The sequence below is a fragment of the Arvicanthis niloticus genome, chromosome 24 (assembly GCF_011762505.2).
Source record: "Arvicanthis niloticus isolate mArvNil1 chromosome 24, mArvNil1.pat.X, whole genome shotgun sequence".
Lineage (NCBI taxonomy): Eukaryota > Metazoa > Chordata > Mammalia > Rodentia > Muridae > Arvicanthis > Arvicanthis niloticus.
The window spans coordinates 31,134,307-31,155,929 of record NC_133432.1 but is presented as its reverse complement, the minus strand read 5'-3'; the positions used below and the strand labels follow the sequence as shown (position 1 = coordinate 31,155,929).

At 50.8% G+C, this 21,623-nt stretch overlaps 1 protein-coding gene across 2 annotated transcripts in view; it reads left to right on the top strand.

Moving 5' to 3' along the window:
- Snx8 (sorting nexin 8) overlaps positions 1-21,302 on the top strand; it is a 46,615-nt gene extending 25,313 nt beyond the window's left edge. For both annotated transcript variants that reach the window (XM_076923506.1, XM_076923507.1), the window contains 10 exons: positions 1,419-1,609; positions 3,437-3,554; positions 5,339-5,460; positions 8,268-8,348; positions 8,592-8,752; positions 9,499-9,631; positions 14,706-14,774; positions 16,410-16,556; positions 16,826-16,975; positions 19,969-21,302. In XM_076923506.1, coding sequence (XP_076779621.1) covers positions 1,419-1,609; positions 3,437-3,554; positions 5,339-5,460; positions 8,268-8,348; positions 8,592-8,752; positions 9,499-9,631; positions 14,706-14,774; positions 16,410-16,556; positions 16,826-16,975; positions 19,969-20,082 — 1,286 coding nt within the window. In that variant the 3' untranslated portion in view covers positions 20,083-21,302. The remainder of the gene's footprint in view (positions 1-1,418; positions 1,610-3,436; positions 3,555-5,338; positions 5,461-8,267; positions 8,349-8,591; positions 8,753-9,498; positions 9,632-14,705; positions 14,775-16,409; positions 16,557-16,825; positions 16,976-19,968) is intronic.
- Positions 21,303-21,623: the final 321 nt, after the last annotated feature.

The window sequence follows — 21,623 nt, the reverse complement described above, 5'->3', positions numbered from 1 at the left end:
TCTCTGCCTGCTTCTCTCTCTCTCTCTCTCTCTCTCTCTCTCTCTCTCTCTCTCTCTCTCTCTCTCCTGATCCTCTTGCCTCTACCTCCTAAGTGCTGGGATTACAGGTATGGGCCACTATGTCTGTCCTATCTTTAAACTTCTGTGGTTTAGATAAGTTGGCTATTGATTTGACTTGAGGGTTTTCTAGCACACAAAGTATCACTCCGGCCCACCAGCCCAGTGTTTTCCTCTCTCTGCCCCTCAGCCTTCTGCTTCCCTGTCTCCAAAATCACGAACCAGGAAATGTTCCAAGGCCCTGTGGTGGTTTAAATGAGAATGGCCCCCATATGCTCATATGTTTGAATACTTGGTTCCCATTTGGTGGAACTCTTTGGGAAGGATTAGGAGGTGTGGCCTTGTTGAAGGAGATGTGACACGAGGGGTGGGCTTTGAGGTTTCAAAAGCCCATAGAATTCCTGTTGGCTTCCTCTCTGCCTAGGGTACAACATGTAAGTTTTTAGTCAGCTAACGCCCCACTGCCGTGCCGTGCCATGCCGTGCCTGCCTGCTGCCATGCTTCCCACCTTAATGGCCATGGACTCAGCCTCTGACACTGTAAGCCAGTCTCCAGTTAAATGCTTTCTTTTATAAGTTGCCTTGGTCATGGTGTCTCTTCCTGCAGTAAGACAGACCCTTTGGGACTGGAGCAATGGCTCACTTGTTAAGAGTACCAGACACTCTAGCTGAGGACCTGTATTCAGTTCCCTGCACCTGTGTGGAGGCCCAGCTCTCTGTTAACCCAGCTCCATGACTTAAAACAAATCACGGAAGCAAAACACACATTTGAAAAACAGCAAGCTAGATGGGTTGAAGAATAAGAGATGAGGCTGACCTCTGGCCCTCCACACTTAGGAACAGAGACGTGAACCAGCACCATCGTGGTGGTAGTGTCTTCCCATGATATGTGCTTTCCTAGTGGTAATGATATGTAGCATCTTTCTAAGTGCTTTTTGGCCACTGTGCATCTTTGGAGGAATCTTTTTGTTTTTTGTTTTTCAATACAGGGTTTCTCTGTGAAACCAGGCTGGCCTCAATTTCACAAAGATCCACCTGCCTCTGCCTCCCAGGTGCTGGAATTAAAGGCATGCACCACCACTGCCTAACCAGAGGAATGTCTTTACAAACTGTCTGTGGTTAAGTTGCAAGCATTCCCTCCCTTCTTCCCTCACTGTGCTGTAATCCTTTTCCAGGAGTTTACCCATTCACAGAGATGAAGCCCCCTGTAGGGAATCTTCTGGTGCTGTAGCTGGGGGAAGGGGTGGGTCCGGTGTGGGTGTGCGGCAGTGGACAGAGTCCATGTGCTGAGCCAGCCCAGGGAACGAGGAGGCCCCACTCTGAGCAACTGTCTTTACCTGTCATCTACCTTGTCTCTCTTAGGCCCACGAACATTCCAGGTCACCGAGTGGAGGGACCTGGACCCCAAGCGAATGCAGATGCCGCAGGGGAATCCGCTGCTGCTGGCCTACACCCTGCAGGAGCTGCTGGCCAAGGACACGGTGCAGGTGGAGCTCATCCCTGAGAAGAAGGGCTTATTCCTTAAGCATGTGGAGTACGAGGTTTCCAGCCAGGTAATTGGGACTCACTGTGCTGTAGGGAGAGCCACAGAGTAGCCTTGGGCAAGGAGCTGAGAGAGGATATGACCCATTACCTGATGATGAGGTGAGCTGGCCAGCCAACTTCTGAATAGCTGTTGGTGCCTAGAGCTGCTCTGACTCTGCTAGGCCTCTATCAGGTCCATTCTTTGACTGCAGTCTTTTTTCTTATGAATCTTAATATCTCTCTCTCTCTCTCCCTTCCCCTCCCCCTCTCCCTCCCCTCCCTGTCTCTTTTTCTTACACAGGATCTTGCTACATAACCCTGGCTAGCTTTGAACTCATAGCAATCCTAGTGCCCTGGCCTGTTCTGAATTCTGGGATTATAGGCCTGAGCCACTAGACCTGACTTACAGGAATCTTTTGAAAACAAATTATTTTATTTATTTATTTATTTATTTTCGATGGGGTCTCATGTATCTCAGGCTAGCCTTGATCTCTCAGAGATCTGCCTTCCTCTGCTTCCTAAATCCTGGGATTATAGGCATTTGCCGACATGCCCAGCTACAATCTTTTTGTCTCAAGAGTGCATGCCTGCAATGCCATTGTCCCAGTGCTGGTTTTCAACATTGGCAATTCCCTGGTGATCAGAACATCGGTCCAGTGGAATCTGGGTTCCAACCCTGTTTTCCATTTAAGGGGAGGGCAAGCTCATGGCCTTCACATCTTTAGTGATGCCACTTTCCTGCTGTCAGGCACCCGGGTGTCTGGGTTCATCAGACACAGCTCTGTTGTGACAGGCTTGGTTTGGTGCTCAACAGCATGTGGACTCCCCAAGGCACCACAGATATCTTTGTCATTTTGTGCCTTCTGTGAATTTTGGGTATCTTGCTCCAGTTAGAATGGATTTGGGAGAGTTTTGCTGTATGTCCTGTAATAGCATAGTTCATGCTAACACCATCTTCTGGTCCTGTATTGTCTTCAGCATGTGGGAGAATTTCGGGGGCAGAGCAGGGCCCACACCTCCAAGGAAGCACAGCCTGGGCTGCACTGGAGTTGTGGTGCAGGGCTGAGCTGGAAGGCCTCCCTCAGGGATGCTTCCAGGATTGCATATCCATGTGCCAGTCCATAGAAGCTGTGAGAACGTGGGGAGAGGGTTCCTAATTGCAGTTAAGCAGCCCTTGCAACTGGGCCTGACAAACTAAATGTGGGAAGCTGTGCTTGCCCCCAGTAGCCTCCTGCTTGCCTTTTTTCCTGGTGGCATGTTTTTTCCCTTTTTTTTTTTTTTTTTTTTTTTTTTTTTTTCCTTGTTATTGGGATCTGTCTCTATTTCTCAATGCTAGGGTTATAGGTAGTGTCACACACTACCATATCTGTCTTTTACCTGGATGCTGGAAATCTGAACTTGGGGCCTCATACTTGTTTAGTAAGCACTGTACCTACCTCACCATCTCCTCAGCCTTATGCGTTACTTTTTAAGAGCAGGGTTATTACCCGTTCAAGCAGTGAAGAGGTCTCATCATGACAGAGAGATATGTTAACATTATAATTTGTATTTCTATGTAGAATTCTAGAACTTTTACTTTGTGGGAAGAGAGGGTGAGGAATTTGGTAACATTGCTCCTGTGAGTTCTGTTGCATTGTGGGAGAAGGCAAAGAGGGCTGATGGCAGAGTCATGGACTTCCAGTGACCTGGTAGGAAAAGGCAAGAGAGTTGAACTTAAAAGTCAGCTCGAGGTACAGTGTGAGTTTAAGGCCAGCCTAGTTAGAGCGGATCTCAAAAAATAAGATGAGGGTGTGGCTCAGTGGCAGAGTAGTTGTCTAGTTGCTGATGTCCTGCTTGCGATGCCCTTTGTTTTATAGCGCTTCAAGTCCTCCGTGTACAGACGCTACAATGACTTCGTGGTCTTCCATGAAGTGCTGCTTCACAAGTTCCCGTACCGCATGGTACCAGCCCTTCCGCCCAAGAGAGTGCTGGGAGGTAAGGCAGGGTTCAGGGGGCCCAGTTAAGTGGGTGCAAGCTGACTCCTGGTGGCATGTTGCTGGGTGGGCCCACTGTAGCCCAGGCTGCTGCAGCTTGTGGTCTAGGAGGGGCTGGCAGGAGGGCTGCAGAGCTCTGGCTTAGCCCTGCTCTGGTAGGTGGCCAGCCTCAGGTGCCTTCTGGCCCCAGTGCTGTCCCTGCAGGGTGCTTTGGGCTATGCATGGGATTACTAGGATCAGGCCAGCCATCACAGGATCTTTTTATCAGCTGCAAATGACCCCAGATGTAACAGAATGTCTGACAAAAGACCTAAGGAAGGAAGGCGCAGTTGTCATGGGGAAGGCAGGGCCTTAGGAGCCATCTGAGGCAGCTGCTCACATTGCATTCAGTCAGGAAGAGAGATGAAAATTCAGTTCTCTTTCTGCTTTCTTCATTGCTGGACTTCAGACCAAGCAATGGAGCTGGCCACCTTTAGGGTGTGTCTTCACACCTCAATTAATCTAATCTAGAAACTCACTCACACACCGGCCCAGAGCTGGAGATTCTAGATCTTATCAAGTTGACAATCACTAGAAACCAATTAAATGGGCAGCCTAATCTTGGTGGCTAAGGCAGGAGGATCCCCAGTTCGAGACAAGTCTGTCCTGTATCTGTCAGACAAGGTGCAGAGTCTGCCAGGTCACTTTCCTGGTGTCCCCAACCTTCTAGTGCAAGTGAATGTGCACAGCGGGGAGCTTGGCTGAACTTTTTGTAGAGACACAGCTACCGTCCTGAAGCTCCTCACTGTGGGTATAGACATGGTTCCATCTTATTCCCACTGGGTGGCTCAGCTGCTGGTGACCGGCCTCTGGGACAGCTGTGCTCCTCACTGACAAGGAGTGTTGCAGGCAGTGGGAATTGGAAGATGAACTGTTAGGAAGGGACCGTTGCCTGCATCCAAGCTGGCTCTGTCTAATCAGGGATGATATGTTCCTTGGAGGTTCACCAAACACTGTTACCTGACTTGGCATTTCTGAGAGCTCTAGGTCAAGGACACCTGGAGGGTTGAGCGGGGTGGGGATGGAGTGGGCCTTATCTCACTGTATTTTTCTTTTTACTTTTTTACTTTGTTTGAGACAGGTAGCCCTGGCTGCCCTAGAACTTGCTATTTATTTAGACCAGGCTGGTCTTTGCCTCCTGAGTGTTGGCATTAAGAGCATATGCTATCACACTTGACTTTTAGCATTTGTGTGACAAACACTGTCACTCTGCAGCTCTGATAAGCCTGGAGTTCACAGAGATTGCAGCCCTCCTGCTTTAGCCTCCCATGTGCTGAACTTAAAGGCCTGTGCCACCAGACCTGGCCAACTAATAGTAAGATTAGTTGCCAGCGGTGGGCACTGGGAGGGTGCGTTACATAGTCATCAGCACATTAAAGTTGCATGCTTACAGCAATTTGTTTTAGCCACGTCCTCCTAAGTTGCCTTTCTCGTAGAGGCCTGTGTGGAATTGTACTGGTTCCCAGTTGCTTTTTGTTTGGGGTAGGGTCTTACTTTGTGGTCAGTCTGGCCTCAGACACTGTAGCTTGGGCTGTACTGCAGCTAGCGGTAGTCTTCCGAGTGCTAGTTACACTCCCAGTGTTTTCCATTGACACTGATGCACCTGGCCATTCCTGCACCTATGCGTGTTTGGGAGCTTGGAGCTCTGTTGCCCCGTGTTCTTAGCCCCTGATGAGTTGCTTAGAAGCCTGCTCTGGGTCGGGGCTCTGCTGACTGTGTGGTGACCCTGTACTCTCTCTGCTCCAGCCGACAGGGAGTTCATTGAGGGCCGCCGGAGGGCCCTGAAGCGCTTTATCAACCTGGTGGCCCGGCACCCGCCCTTCTCCGAGGACGTGCTTCTTAAACTCTTCCTCTCCTTCAGTGGCTCGGTAAGTGTGTCCTGTGGTCCCGTCCTGGGTGGATTTAGGGGCCTGAAGTTCTTGCTGCATTCTTATATTATTTGAGACCTGGTTGCACACTCAGGCTGGCCCAGCTTGGGCTCATACTAGAGGCAATTTTCCTGACTCTGCCTCCCGAGTGCTAGAAGCCCATACCTAGATTTTATTCCCTGAACCTGTGTTTCTTCTGTCTCCTGTCCCTTGTTTGAGTGTCCAGAGTGGATTTGTTTGTGATTGACAAAACAAGACTTCTTTCCAAAGTACAGACTGGACATCATTTTAAGGAAGCCTTCTTGTGTGACCTGGAGGCTTTGTGTACCCTTGGCTGTAGTCCATGGGAGATAAAAGCTTTTCTCTCATGGGGTTATAGTGGAGTCCAGGGTGTGACAATGTGTGCGCCCGGGTTAGGAATCAGGGCCTCGTCCTCTCTAGACAGCACTGTGAACAGGTGCCCAAGGGGTCTTAACTGTATGTGGAAGGTTCCCACAACTCTTCTTGGCAAACAGGTTCTGTGATGGGTGGGCAGGATGGAGAGGGAAACCTCTGTTTGAATGGGCACTTGGGGCTTTCTGAGCCTTTCCCAGTTGCAGGGCAGGGGACATGGGGCAGTGAGGAGTCAGCACAGTTTGTTTCGTGTGCTTGTGTGCGTGGTCTGTGTCGACATGAGTACTTGTGTCAGTGTGCACACTGATACTGAGGAGGAAGGTGTTAGGTGTCCTGTTTATCTTTCTTTACCTTACTCTCTGGAGATAGGGTCTTTCACTGCACTTGGAGCCAGGCTGGCAGCCAGCAAGCCCCAGCCATCCTCCTGTCCCTACTTCCCACAGTACTGGAGTCACAGGTACCTGTGGCCATGCACAGCCTTTTACATGGGCTGGGGTGTCGAACTTACAACCTCATGCTTTAGCTGCAAATACTCTTTTGTTTGTTTGTTTGTTTGTTTTTCAAGACAGGGTTTCTCTGTGTAGTCCTGGCTGTCCTGGAACTCACTCTGTAGACCAGGCTGGCCTCGAACTCAGAAATCAGCCTGTCTCTGCCTCCCAAGTGCTGGGATTAAAGGCGTGCGCCACCACCGCCCTACTTTTTTTTTTTTTTTTTTTAAAGATTTATTTATTAAATGTGAGTATACTGTAGCTGTACCAGAAGAGGTCATCAGATCCCATTGCAGGTGGTTGAGAGCTACCATGGGGTTGCTGGGAATTGAACTCAGGACCTTGAGAAGAGTACTTAGTGACCTTAACTACTGAGCCATCTCTCCACCCCCAGCTGCAAATACTCTTATCCACTGAGCCATCTCCCTACCCAGCCTAGTATTTGTACTTGATTTTACTTCCCCAAGGGCAGCTGGCCTCTTTGGGAAGGTCCCAGGCTTTCAGTAGGTCACACCCCCAGTTAACTCTTCACCCACAGTGGATAGTGTGGCCTTCAAGCCCAGGCTGCAGTGGGTCTGAATGAGGGTGGAACCAGGAAGCCACCACCTCCAGGCAGAGGATTAGGAGTCAGGTGCTGAGGGTATGCAGCCCTCTTTACAGTGATGGGAAGGTATCCATGGATGGATGGGGTGTGTCTGTGATGTCCCTGGTCCTCAGTTTCTCTTTTTGGTAAAAGAATTAGAAATATTCTTTATGCTCTTCCACAAAGGCTCAGCTGCCTACTATGTGTTTCTGTGTCTCCCAGGTGACTGCCCGATTTGAAGGCTTGGCTTTGCCAGTGAGGCCTCTGTCCAAGGCCACATGTCAGGGCCTGGCCTGAGGCTGAGTGCCCACTAGCTTTCCTTTCCCACCAGCCGTTCCTGCGTTCTTATGGATCCCTAACCCTGAGGATCTGTTCACAGGAAGCATTCTCTCTCCCTGTCCACTGCTGCATGGAGCGTGGAAGGTCTCGTGTCTGTCCCTGGGGTCCATGTTGGCCGACTGTAGATGGAACTGTGCTTCTGGAGAGAGCTTCGCTCTGTTGCACAGGTGGAACTTGCTGTGCTGTGTCTCTGTCAAGCTTCTCTTCCAGTTTAACCCTGAGGAGAGTCTGAGACAGCAAAGGGATGCTGGAATGCCGGTGGACCAGTGCGTACACCAAAGCAAGTTTCTCTTCAGAAGGGACTGCATCTGTTTCTATGTTTTTTGAGACAGGGACTGAAACTTGGAATAATCTCCCTGCTTCAACTTCCTGAGTTCTGGGATTTGCAGGCATGCATGACCACACCAAACTCCTGAGGAAGCTTGGATTTGTCTGTCTCCCTCTCTCTCTTTTAATTGTGTGTGTGTGTGTGTGTGTGTCTGTGCACACATGCACATGCCTGTGTTGAATGTGTGTGGTGTGTATACAGATGTGGATGCCTGTGTGCGTGTGTAGAGATGAAGGAGGACATCTGGTATCTTGCTCTATGACTCTCTGCCTTACTCCTTTGAGACAGGGTTGCTCACTGAACCTGGAGTTATGCTGGCAGCCAGAAAGCCTCAGCTCTCCTGTCTCCATTCCCCAATGGTGGGTTACAGACATGAGGCAATGCCTGGCTTTTTATGTGGGTTCCAGGGATTCTGAGTCAGATCTTCATGTTTGTGTTGCAAGGCGATTCTGAACCATCTCCTCAGCCTCACCTTTTTGAGGCAGGGTCTTGTTGTATAGCCCAGACTGGCCTGGAACTCTCTTTCTCCTGCTGAGGTCTCCCCAGTGCTGAGATCACAGGCAAGCATCACCAGGCATAGCTCCTGTGTCAGTTGGACTTCTAAGGAGCTCGCTTGTCCTCAGCTTGGGTGTCGTTACTGGCAGGAGAGGGTGAAGCTGTTTCTTTCCTCTTTCAGGACGTTCAGCACAAGCTCAAGGAGGCGGCCCAGTGCGTGGGAGATGAGTTCACGAACTGTAAGCTGGCTGCTAGGGCCAAGGTAGTTTTCTGATTTTGGCTATTCTTTCCCCTCTTAGGCAGAGGAATGGTAGTGCTAACCCTTGATGATCCTCACCACGCCTCCGTTGGGTGTCGGGGATCACGCCATTATCCACCACCTGTCCCTATTGGACAGTCTGGTGGTGGGGTTCAGCCTGTAGCAGATGAGCAGACAGGTTTTAGGGTGGCCTGTCTCTGAGACTAATCACTGGGCTCTGTCTCTTTTCTTGCCACCTTTTTTCAGGACTTCCTCCCAGCTGACATCCAGACTCAGTTTGCCATGAGCCGGGAGCTAATTCGAAATGTCTACAACAGCTTCTACAAGCTTCGAGACAGAGCTGAGCGGATTGCGTCCCGGGCCATTGACAATGCTGCTGATCTTCTCATATTTGGGAAGGAGCTCAGGCATGTAGCTCTGCAGGGACTGGGGCATTACTTGGGCAGGGGCAGGGTCTGGCTACCATCCTGACCCATTGCACTGCAGGAAGGAGAAAAGTAGACCAGCAGGTGTGGGTGTGGGACAGGAGAAAGCAGTGTCTGTAGGGTCAGACAGAACACCGGGTCCTTACGTACCTCCCAGAGTCGCCAGTATAATCTTCTTGGTACCTGTCACGCTGTGAGAAAATACTTGCAATTACAACTTAAGGAAGCAAAGAAGGGTTGATTTTGGCTCATGGTCTGAGTGTACACAGTCCATTGTGGGGAAGGTATGGCAGCAGAAGCATGAGGCAGCCGCTCACACTGCATCCACAGTCAGGAGACAGAGGAGGCGGATGCTGGGCTCAGCACGCTTTCTCCTTTTTATCCAGTCTTGGATCCCAGACCAGGGAATGATGCTACCCTCATCTGTGGTTCTTCCTCCTCAGGCACACCCCCGTGCCCCCTCCCCCATGTTGACAATATTAACCAGCACAAATATACAAAAGCTTGTTTGTCTTGGGAGAGTAACCAGAGGCAGAGCAAGTTTTCTTTATAATGGTTTAGTAGGGGCCCCTGTGTCCCCAGCAGTGATTTCCTAGATTCTCACCTACTTCCAAACATCTCCACCGAACCTTCCAAGACTCTCAGACCCCTCCCTGGAATTCTAACCCTCCTGGGAACACACATCTAGGGAAGGGACAGGCAAGTGAGTGAGTGTTCTGTTCCTGCAGTGCTTTAGGCTCCGACACAACCCCTCTGCCCTCCTGGGCTGCTCTGCACCTCAGCACGTGGGGCTCCCTGAAGCAAGCACTCAAGGGCCTGTCGGTGGAGTTCGCACTGCTTGCTGACAAAGCTGCACAGCAGGTGAGTGTCTTTCTTCTCCATGGGTCCCTTGTCCCAGAACATGCTGTCCTGAGTGGTGGAGCGCCTTCGGGTAGCCTGGCTTTGAAGTCCTTATCTCTGTGTGGATAATCTTCCATCTCTGCGTGGAGACTGCCTGTGCCCATCTGCTCTGGCTATCTCCCCCGAGCCATGTATGCTTCTGAGAAGGCCACTGGTGATAGAAACAGATTGGGCCCTTGCCCCCAGGCCTGGCGTTGCTGAGGTTAAGCAGATCCGTCCTTGGCACTGTAGCCTTACTTGCAGTTTGCTTCTGGACAGACTGCATATTTCCCATTGTGCCAGCTTGTGCTTGGTAACCAGTGACTTAACCCATTGGAATAATAACTAAGCTATCAGTACCCCGAGAGACTTCCTCCTCTCTATAAAGAGTGCTGTGCTATGTGTGGAACGAACCTGGGCACATGCTGCCCTCAGCCCAACACTGCAGGGTCTCACACCGAGCTGCTTCCCCAGCCCTCTTTATACCTGCTTTTCCTGTTCTATTGTCATTGTTGTTGAGACAAGGTTTCACTAAGTTTTCTAGCCTCTAACTTATAATCCTCCTGCATCAGTCTTCTGAGTAGCACTACCTGTCTGGGATGCCACTCCAGCTGTGGTCTTAAAGAAGTTGATATTCTTGTGGAAGCTCTGCTCTCTGTCCAGGAGGGAAGTTTTTTTCAGTTATGTGCCTGGAGTGATCCACCCGCTGGGGACTTGGGGACTTTTCTGACTAGAGGCTGGAAGCTCAGGTGCCATGTGGTTTCTGTGGAAGAGGGAATTTGACCGCTTTCTTTGCTTGTGTGGAAAGTCCCTGATCTTTTCCCTCCTCTGCTCCCAGAGCTGGTGTATTCCCTTTAGAAGTATGCCTGTGTTTTTCTAATGTGTGTGCAATGTGTGTGTGTTGGTTCATGTGTGTATAGGCCCACATGTATGTGCTCACATGTGGGAGACAACTTCACATGCCATCCTAAAGGATGCCATCCACATCCTTTGCGACAGGGTTACTCATTGTCCTGGAGTTCACCAGTTAGGCTAGACTAGCCAGTCATCAAGCAGGCCCCAGAGATGCTCTTGCCTCCTCCCAGCGAGCGCCTCTGGACCCTGTACCTTCATGTGGATTCTGCGGTTTGAACTTGCCTCCTCGTCCTTGCAAGGGCAGTGCTTATACTGCCGTCTCTCCAACCGGCATCATTGCTGTCTTCCTCCTTGTTAATTAGAAAAAAAAATCTTAGCCAGGTAATGGTGGCCACACCTTTAATCCCAGCACTTGGGAGGCAGAGACAGGCAAATATCTGAGTTTGAGGCCAGCCTGGTCTACAGAGTGAGTACCAGGACAGCCAGAGCTACACAGAGAAACCCTTTCTAAAAAAAAAAAAAAAAAAAAAAAAAACAAGAAAAGAGAAAATTTAATTTATGTGTCTGTGTGTATATGTGTATGTGCACATGCATGCACATTCCCTTGGAAGACAGAATTCTTCATCAGAGCCGATGGAGCTGGAATTTCAGTAGATTGTGAGCCACCTTCTGTGGATGCTGGGACCAGATTTGAGTGCTCTGCAAGAGCAGAAACTGCTTTTTGTCGGCGAGCTGTGTTTCCAGCTCCTTCCCACTCTCACCACCCCTTTCTAAGGCTGAGTGCCGAGACGTGAGGTGACAGGGCTTGGTAGGGCCTGTGCTTTGTAATTTGTACGCCATGGCTTTGCTGCAGTAACTTTGGTCCTTGGACTTCAGCTTCCCCATTGATCATATATAAGAGAATGGAACTAGATCATCAATGAAACGGTTTAAAATTGTATGTGTGCATGTGCATGGGTGCATGGTGCATGTGTGGAGGTCAGACGGCAGCTTTGGAGAGCCTGCTCTCCTTCCCCCTTGTTAAACAGGGCTCCTTATTTCTGCAGTGCTGTGCACGACAGGGTGGTTGCCTCAGAGCTTCTGAGTGTTTTCCTGTTTCTGGTTCCAGGTTTTTTATGTGGGTTTGGGCTTGAATCAGACTGTCAGGCTTGCTCACACAGCAGGTGCTTTTAACCACTGAGTCATCTCACTGACCCAAACTATTTTCTTTCTTTTCTTCCTGCCTTTCCTCTTCAAATGCTGGGATTAACTGCCTGTAGCACCATGGCCTTGCTGACTATTTTCTTTTTAAGTGTACGTCTGGGCATGTGTGCACACGTCCGTGCATGTGCCATGACATAATCATGGAGGCCAGAGAACAACTTGTGAAGTCAGTTCTCTTCTTTTACCCCTGTGGGCCCTGGGCATCGTACTCGGTGTCAGCCATGGTGGTGAATGCCCTACCCTGCTGAGTCCTCTTACCTGTCCTAGGCTATTTCTCTTTTATCTCTGTAACTGTCGTGCAAGTGTGGGTTCAAGAAGCATGCATTGTTTGTCACAGAGACTGAACAGTCCTCTCTAGACTCAGCAGGAAGCCTCAGCCCAGGTGCTGGGTTCTGCACAGCACAGGATGAATATCTCTGTAGATTCCCAAGGACTTCCTGATTCAGCTGCCCGTGCCTCCATTTTGGAGCTGGTGTGTCTGGAGTGCTGGATGGTGAATGAACAGCTTGAGGCTCCTCCCGACTGACCCTGTGTTTCTTTGACATTTCTGACTTCTCTATTGAAACTTAATTTAGGGGGAATGCATTGCTTCCTGGATATTTCTCCCAGTCCTTATGTTGAAGTTAATGGAAGTTTGTTTTGCTTAGTTTAGGGCCTTAAATTTGGGGTGAGGAGGTGAGTTCTCACTTTTTTCCTGAAGCTGCCTTGCTACTCACTTTGTAGCTAAGCCTGACCTTGAACTTGTGCTACTCTTACCTCAGCCTCCCGAGCGCCGGGATTACAGGTGTGCACCAACATGGCCAGCTTGGTGTATGTGCATGGGTACAGAGGTCCAGAAGAGGATGTTGGGAGTCTTACGTCATCATCATTCCCTGAAACAGGGTCTCTCACTGAACCTGAGCTAGGTGTGTGGCCATCAGGCCCCTCTGGTCTCTGCCTCCCAGCATCTGGTTACAGTTGTGCAAGTGGCCAGCCTAGCTTTCCATGAGCCAGCATTGGATCTGAACTCAGGCCCTCATGCTTGCCTAGCATGTGCTCTTACCATTTTCCCTGTGCTGTGTGTTTCTTAAGGGCATGTGCTTGCATTATCAGGCTTTTATACACACAGATGGGATGGGATGGCCAGTGAGCTAGGCAGGACAACCAGAATCTCCTGACTTCCTGTAGCAGGGCAGCAGCCCCAGCCTGTCATTTAGAACAGGATGACTGCTAGGTGCTGTCTCTTACTGGTGCTGTCCTTTTGTCTCATTACTCTGTATGTGGTGTATGCATTTGTGGGGAAGCCAGATGCTTGGTTTGTGTGCTTTGTATGCTGTCCTTCAGCTTACCTTTTTTTAATTTTAAAATTTTATTTTATTTTATATATATCGATGTTTTGCCTGCCATGTGTCTGTGAACCATGTGTATGCTTAGTACGTGCAGAGGCCAAAAGAGGGCAGTGGATCCTGTAGGACTGAAGTTACAGTTTGTTGTGAGATACCACGTGGGTGCTGGGGATTGAACCCAGGTCCTCTGGAAGAGCAACCAATGTTCTTAACTTCTGAGCCATCTCCCTAGCCCCTCCATTTGTTAAAGGTATATATGTAATTAATTAATTAATTAATTGGGACAGGATCCCACTGTATATCCCTGGCTAGACTGGAACTGACAGATCCATCTGCTCTGCCTTTTGAGTTCACCACTACATCTGGCTTCGTCTTGGGTTGTTTTGTTTTCTGTTTATTTTTCTTTTGAAATGGGGTGTCTCAGTGAACCTGGGTTGCTCGGGTTCTGTTAGACCAGACAGCTTACAAGCCCTCAAGCTCCTATGTTTGTCCCACCTTCATCTCCCCAGCTCTGGGGTCACATTAAGCATGGTCCCTCACCTTTTATCGGAGTGCTGGGAATCCAAGCTCAGGCCCTCCCATTTGCATGGTATGCACTTTGCTCCCCTGTTCTTTTACTGGAACTTGTTACTTAGTATCTGAACCGGCTGCAGGTGTGGGATTGAATTGCCTGGGAACTTCATGATTTAGTGGACTGAAGCTTCAGGGGACATTCCAGAGTCCTCCTGAGATGGCCACCTGACTTACCCAGTTCCTGAGTTTCCATGGAAATGTCTTCATTTTCTCCTCTTCCTTACGTGGTTCTGCATGCACAAGTCAATGTACAGCTTCGGGGTGAGCATAGATTCTTGGCTACAGCTGGAGTACTAGGAACCTTAGGCATGTGTTGGCTGGGACATGTGTACGTGCACACACATGGGCATACGCACATGGCTGTCACTGTGTCCCCGAGTGCTTAAATGGCGTGATGTTGGAGGCCAGGTGGTGTTTGGCCACTGTTACTCCTTGTCTCCAGGGTGCCATAGATGGGTTTCAGCACTGGGCTTTTCTTTCATTGCCAGATGTACTAACAGGGCTGTCTGTCGACGTGTCACAGCTTTGTTGCTTGTGTACAAAGTCCTGAGCCTGTATCCCCCATCCCATCCTCCCCTGCTTTGGCTTCCAGTGTGACTCCTCCTTTACCCTGTGCTGCCCTGACATACCAGAATGTCTGGGTCCGCACTTCCACTCACGCCTCTCATGTCAGGACCTTTGTGCCTCTCTGATGTCCCCACATCCCCTTTCCAGACCTCTTTCCCTATTGTTAAAGCACCCCTCTCCCAGCATCCTTTCTCTATTTGTTTCCCCTTTGCACACGCATAGCTTCAAAGAGAAGCTGGTAAGTGTTGGGCAGAGCAGCTGGGGCCAGCATGAGGTGTGGGCCAGCATGAGGCGTGGCTCTGTGGTGCCTGTGAGACGTATCAGTGGAGAGGGTGCTGTCCTGTCCTCAGAACCTCCAGCTTTGAGGATATCTCTGCCTTCACCTGCAGGGCTCTCAGTGAAACTGGGCCCTCCTGAAGCCTGGGCTGGTGACTTAAGGAGGAGAGCTGCCAGGCTGTGGTTGGGGGAGTGAGGTCTCCAGGGGCTGCTGGGTCCTGGCTGCTGTGTTTTGGTTAATTCATCTTTGTTCCTAGGGTAAGAAGGAGGAGAACGATGTGGTGGAGAAGCTGAACCTTTTCTTGGATTTGCTGCAGTCCTACAAAGTGAGTCCCCAACATGTCTATCTGATAGTGACCTTGGGACTGTTGATGGTGTGAGGGCAAGGCTCTGCAGGGCAGGGGCTGACTGTCATGTGATTGTTACTTTCCTGGGGAGACTGTAAAGAAGTGTCTGTTCCCTGAGATAAGACACTGATAGACCAGAGGGGATTCTGCTTACATCAGCTGGTGAGGTTACTAGGACTGATCCCAGAAGCAAGGGTGGCCCACAGGGGGTCGCACCCTAACGGGTGGGCTTTCTCCCTATTTAGTCTTTACCTCTTACGTAATCTTGTGGAGATGGTGTCTCACATCCTCCCTGAGGGAGTGTTAGCAGACCTGGTCTCATGGGAGTCACCACAGCTGCTCTCACTGCTTCACGATGGGGATGGGCACATCCGACCAGAGGAAAACCTGTCTGCCTGAAGGTCTCCTAGGCTGGCTCAGGACTCCTGCTAGCACCCCAGGAAGCTCCCAAGTTGAAGGGGAGATAGATCATTGCAGTGTGCGGTAGGAACCAAGAGTATCTGTGACTGTCAGGGTCTCTAACCTCGCACAGGGGCTTTGCCACTTCTCATAGTTGAGGGCTCCAGGAAGCCAGGTTGAGCCTGCAGCCGAGACGACTAGAGCAACCTTTACTCCAGGAGAGCCAGCCTGGAGCTTACAGGAAGGTTTTGGAAGAGTTTGCTCTGTTGTCTGAGCTGGTAGCATGTGGCTTCTGCTGTTCCGGGCCTTGTGTTTCCAACATGCATCACCATACCTGTGAGGTTCCTCTTTGGGGTTGAGGGCCCTACCAACTGATGTCAGTGTTCTTTCTTGGGTGCACTGTCCTACCACCAGTGAGATATTGGCTGTCTGAAGTTGGTTAATATTAGTAGTCTGAGGTTTGGGGCTGCCTCAGGTCCCTAGACTATATAAATCCCTTCTTTGAAGGGAAATTCATTCTCCTTTGGGGCCTGGGGTAGTGCACATATTAACCTGAGCCAGATAGGATCTGAATGGCGCTCATCTCTGAACCAGAGTGTGTATGTTACTGTAACCATTTTGTCTTATTTTAATTACATTTTTTAAAAGATTTATTTATTTTATGTATGTGAGTACACTGTTGCTTCCTTCAGACTCACTAGAAGAGGGATTGCATCTCATTACAGATGGTTGTGAGCCACCATGTGGTTGCTGGGAATTGAACTCAGGACCTCTGCAAGTGCAGTCAATGCTCTTAACCACTGAGCCGTCTCTCCAGCCCTTATTTTAATTACATTAATGTGTGTGTGTGTGTGTGTGTAATTCTTGCTTTCCACCATGTGGGTCCTGGGGCTCAAACTCAAATTATTAGGCTTGACAGCAAGTACCTTTACCCACGAAGCCATTTTGCTCTCCCCGACCCCCCATCCCGTCGCCACCCCCCAGGCCTGTTGGACTCTTTCCTCTTTTTGAATAGGAAAAGCCAGTCCTCCCAAGGGCACTGATGCCTCACAGCTTGTCAGCATGACGAGCCCTTCTAACTGCCTCTGCTCTCTGCATGGCGTACTTTTTCCTTTAAGGTGGGAGGTGGGAGCTGTGAGAAAGGTCTCGGCTCCTCCGGGCTCTGGGTTCCTGTAGGGTTTGCTGTAGTGGGTGAGCATGCCTCTCTCCCGGAAGGACCTGTGTGAGCGGCATGAGAAGGGCGTGCTTCACAAGCACCAGCGGGCACTGCACAAGTACGGCCTGATGAAGAGGCAGATGATGACTGCTGCCCACGGCCGGGAGCCCGAGTCTGTGGAGCAGCTGGAGTCACGCATCGTGGAGGTGAGCGGTGGGCAGGTATCAGGAAGCAGCTGGGGGCTGCAGGCCGAGTGGCATCTGGAGTTGCTCTGAGCTCAGGAATTGTGGGTATCCAGATCAGGGCTGTGGTGTGGGAGAGGTGGGAGCTGTCCCAGGTGCTTGGCACTGTTTACCCGTTGTATTGCTTGGTGCTCACTCCTGTGGCTGTGAGGACAGGCCAGTGCCCACGCTCAAAGCAGATGCTCTGCAGCACTCCTGAGGGGCCTGTGCACAGACTGCCTCTCTGCTTGCAGCAGGAGAACGTGATCCAGACCATGGAACTCCGAAACTACTTCTCCCTGTACTGTCTGCACCAGGAGACGCAGCTCGTGCACGTCTACCTGCCTCTCACCTCGCACATCCTGGGGGCCTTCGTGAATTCCCAGATCCAAGGGCACAAGGAGGTAAGCCACCCAGCCCCATTGTCACGAATGCCAGCCTGTCTTCGGGTGCCAGGCCTGTTACCTGCAGCCAGTGACCTCAGGAATGGAGCTGATACCCATCTGCCTGAGCAGTTTCTAGTTCTCCAGCCTCTTGTGTGTCCAGAATTGTGACACCGAAGACTTGTGAATGGGATCAGAGAGACAGCAGGAAGTTCATTCCTTTTAGGAGAACTGTGGGAGTCAGGAAAAGCATGGAGTCTCTGCAAGCTTTACAGCTGAGAGAAACAGGTGGTGGGAGCTAGTGTTACCTGGAAGTCCTGTTAGCTGCTTCTAGGTGTGGCTGCTGGTGGGGGAGGGTATGAGTGTGGATGGGGGCAGGGGTGGGGAGAATCATGACTGAGTCACGGGAGGCCCTGGGTTGCTTACCCTGTACAGGGGCCTGAAGCCCTGGGGCCTCAGCCACATCTTCCACCCTTGCTCACTCTCCTCAGCAGGGACTGAGGTAGCTCTTGAAAGACCATGTGTGATGGGGCATGGGGATGTAAAACTAATGCCTGCCCCCCAACTGGTATAACAGCCCAATTAATGATTCATTGGGGTTCCTTGTGATGAGTAAAGTTAGTTCTTGGAGGTGGGGGAGGGCTACTTACAGTGGTGGATGTTTACAGAGAGCTGTGCTTTCTCTCCATAGTTATCAACTCCCCTTAGCAACTAAGACCCTGTTTTAAACCTTTGGAAGTTATTTAGTCATTGTTTATGTGTATGAGTAAGTCCATGGGTATCACATGTCTGCAGGAGTCCACAGGGGCCAGAAGAGAGTGTCAGATCCCCTAGAACTGGAGTTACAGGTAGTTATGAGCCCCTGATGTGGGTGCTGGGAACCAAAGCCAGGTGTTCTGTAAGAGCAGCAAGTGCTGTAACTTCCAGTGCGTCCTGCCCACTTTTGAGACAGGCTCTCACTATGTAGATAGACCTGGCTGGCCGTGCTCTGCCTGCCTCTGCTTCCTGAGTGCTGGGATTAAAGGAGTCACTTCCACACTCTTTGACATTTTCTTTTCACCCTCCCCCACTTTTTTGGTTGTTTTTTAAATTTTTGTATGCATATGTGTTATATGTATATGTGTGTATACATGTTTGCATGTGTGTGGGCACATATGCATGTGGAAGAGAATATATCTTCATGTGCACTGCTGTGGGTAGTCTTCCTGGATCATTCCTTACCTTGTATTGAGGCAGACTTGCAGTTTCCCTGAGTCCAGAGCTCCCTGATTCTGCTAGGCTAACCATCCAGCTTGCCCAGGGATCTTCTATCTCCCTTTATCCACTTAACATTCACTCGGGTGCTGGGCATCTATCTGAGCGCTAGTCTCAGATTTACACACAGTCACATCCACAGGCCATCTCCTCAGCCTGCACGGGTTCTTACTTCATATGGCTCTGAGTTTACAGTGAATTTGGCTTCAGGGAATTAAAGTCAGAGCCAGCAGGAGTTGTGTACCTGTCCTTACTTATCCTGTCAGGATTCTGCTGGTCTAGAAAACGCTCTCCAACCTGGAGAGCTGGCTCACTGGTTAATACTGGCTGCTGCTCTTCTGGAGGACCCAGATTCAGTTCCCAGCTCCTACATGGAGCTCACCACTGTCTGTAACTGCAACTCTTGCAGTTTGACATTTTCACACGGACACACATGTAAACAAAACAGTGCACATAAAATAAAAACCAATTTAAAAAAGGAAAACACTATTTAACCTTGAGAGGCTGCTTGGTTTCAGCCCAGCGAGTGACTAAACGGTGGCTGGTGGCAAGATGGGCTATTCTGCTTAGGATCTGCTGTGCTAGCCTCGAGTCACATACGCTAGCCTCGAGTCACATACACCCATCTTCCCTAGCTGTCTATCTCTGGTGTCTCCTGTCGGCTGTGGGAGCCTTGTCTCTTCCAAGAGGGTACTTGGTTGTCTGCTCTGTGTGGGTTACAGGGATGAATTTAGGTGATCAAGTTGGCAGCAAGCGTCTTTACCTGCCAAGCCATCCTGAAGGCCAGATCATGAAGTTTTGATAGACTGCCTCAACCTCCTAAGTGCTGGGATGATAAGCACACGCCACACACCTGGCTTACATGGGGCAGGGCATCCAAACCCAGGGCTTCACGAATGCCAGACGACAGGTGCTCTGCCAGCCGGGTGGCTCCCTTCGCCCTTGGGACCTCTCTCAACCTGTGTGGTTCTAAGGTCTGAGAAATGGCATGAAGGTACAACCAAATGTTTTCACACTTTGGCCTGGGTGCCGTGGTCACAGACCCACAGAGCTGCTTGGCAGCACCCATCCGGGCTCTGTCATGGGTGATGGGTAGAAGCTGGCTTGTTACAGCTGGCCCTTCTCATGGAGGAACAGAGGTAGACTAGGGGGCATTAACTTGTGGGGTTTTGGGGGGCAGGTGCTACATGATGACTGCCAGTAGCTTTCACAGCATCCAGGCCTGTAAACCTGCTGGGGTGGAGAGCTTGCCAAGGATGGACAAAGCCCAGGGTTCCACCCCCAGTACCGCATATGCCAGCCATAGTGGTGCTTGTCTGTAATCCCAGTACTCAGGAGACGGAGGTAGGAGGATCAGGAGTTCAAGGTTAGCCTCTGTTATATAGCAGTTACTAAATCTTTTATCTTTTTGTTTGGGGTACCAAGGATCAAACTTGGGGTCTCATGTGGGTTTGGTAAGCTAACTCTAACCCCGAGCTATATCTCAGCTCTGTTTTTGACTTTGAGGTCTCACTGTGTAACTCAGGCTAGCCTGGAACTTGTAATCCCCTGCTTTGCCTCTGGAGGATGGGCCAGCATTGAGAGAATAGGGGTTTGTCTTCCCTTTCAGATGCTCAGGCTGTGGAGCCTGGTGTGTGCAGCAGTGTGATGTGAGGGACCTCATGTTCATGCCACCAGATGATAAGGAACGGAAACCTGCTTGTCATGGACCAGGTTGTGGCCACCCACCTCACCTCCCTTTTTTTCTTCCTCTCTTGCAGATGAGCAAGGTATGGAATGACCTGAAGCCGAAGCTGAGCTGCCTCTTTGCTGGACCTCACAGTGTGTTGACACCACCGCACTCCCCGCAGGAGGATGGGGTGTGTCCCCACTAGTGGCAAGGCCCACGACAGAGCTCCCTGTGGCCTCACTAAAACCTCTTTGCAAACAGTGTGTTCCTGGCTGATTCCCTCCAGGCAGCAGCCACTCCCCTGAGCTGCCTGTGGGCTGTGCTGTGGTCTTTGTGTCTCCCTGTTCCTGTTGTAGGAGGTCTCTGTGCCCCCTGCCTGCCCCTTGGCCTGTTGATCAGGTTGGTAGTGGGAGATTAGGGTGCTCTGGACTGGATTGTGCCCCGTGCCCACAGTGCTAAGGGCCTTTTGTACCCAGTAAGTGGCGTCTAGGGGAGCCTAGGGGTTAACCCAGCGGCAGCGGAATGGGAGGACTGGCCTGCCCTGTGGCCTGGCAAAGCTGGTCAGTCTCTGAGGGTGGGACGTAACTCTAGACTAGGGCCTGCAGACATTCTGTGAGGCGTACCTGAGGCCAGGCGGGAGGTCTGACTCGGGAGGAGTTGAGTGTGCAGTGTTTGAAGCTTTGGAGGACATACTTCACTCCAGTGCGATCCTTGGAGCTCTGGTCCAGGGCCTGTCAAGGTCCACAGTGGATGAAGGCTCAGGGTCTGTTTTGTGTTGGGTTTTGGAGGGTGGGAGTGAGGAGGGGTTGTGGAGAAGCACTGGAGATGGGCATCCCTGTTGGGTGCCCAGGCCTTAGGCTGTCGGGCAGCAGGCTCCACTTTCATGTGGGCTGTTTCCTTTAGCAGCCCGCTCACCTGCCCTGCACTGTAGTGCTCTAGGGCCCCCGAGCCTGGAATAGAGCGAGCCTGCCTTTTCTCACGTAGTCTTTCCCTGACTGGGCCGTGGGTGCCTGACTCCAAACTTGAGCTTCCACTCCCAGGATTCCTGCTATCCGAGCCTGTGCTGTGCCACAGCCTTGTTTGGGGCTGCCAGAAAGACGGAGAAGCACAAGTATCACTGGATCTCCTGACTGCTTGTCCCTTTTCCTGGGCCGAGTGGGGCCCAGCTGTAGCCTTAACTGGACAGTCCTGGGGCCAGCAGAGATGGAGTGAAGGGAAGGTTTTTTTTGGTGCTCCCTACTTGGTGTTAGCCACCCTGGCTGAAGAAGCTAGACAGGGGCAGTGGGGCTCTGGGACATAGCTGTGTGGACTCTGGGCTAAGGGAGCCAAGAAGCTGGTGCTGTGGGATTCGGCTCGATGAATGAAGCACTTTATGGACTGCGGGAATCAGTCACTGCCACACCCAATAAACTGGAAGTGTTTACAGATGGTTTCCATGCTGCAGTCTCTCTCCATAAGCCAACAAACACGGTCAGATGGGTCTTGGGAACTGAGTCTTCAGTTGGGATAGGCAGCTGCCCCTACCCTGGTGGTCCCTGTGGGGAAGGGTTATATGGTAGCTTCCTGGATATAGAAGCATAGCTTTCTGCTGGAGGGAGGTTCCTCAGACTCAGAAAATCTGCAATTATTCACAAGGTCCCTCCCTGAATGGTGCTGGAAGTGACAGTTGCTAAGGGTGGAGACTGACCTATTGAGCGCCCTGCATAGTACAGAACTCTGGGGCTGTATTTCCAGGTCTCACCCATG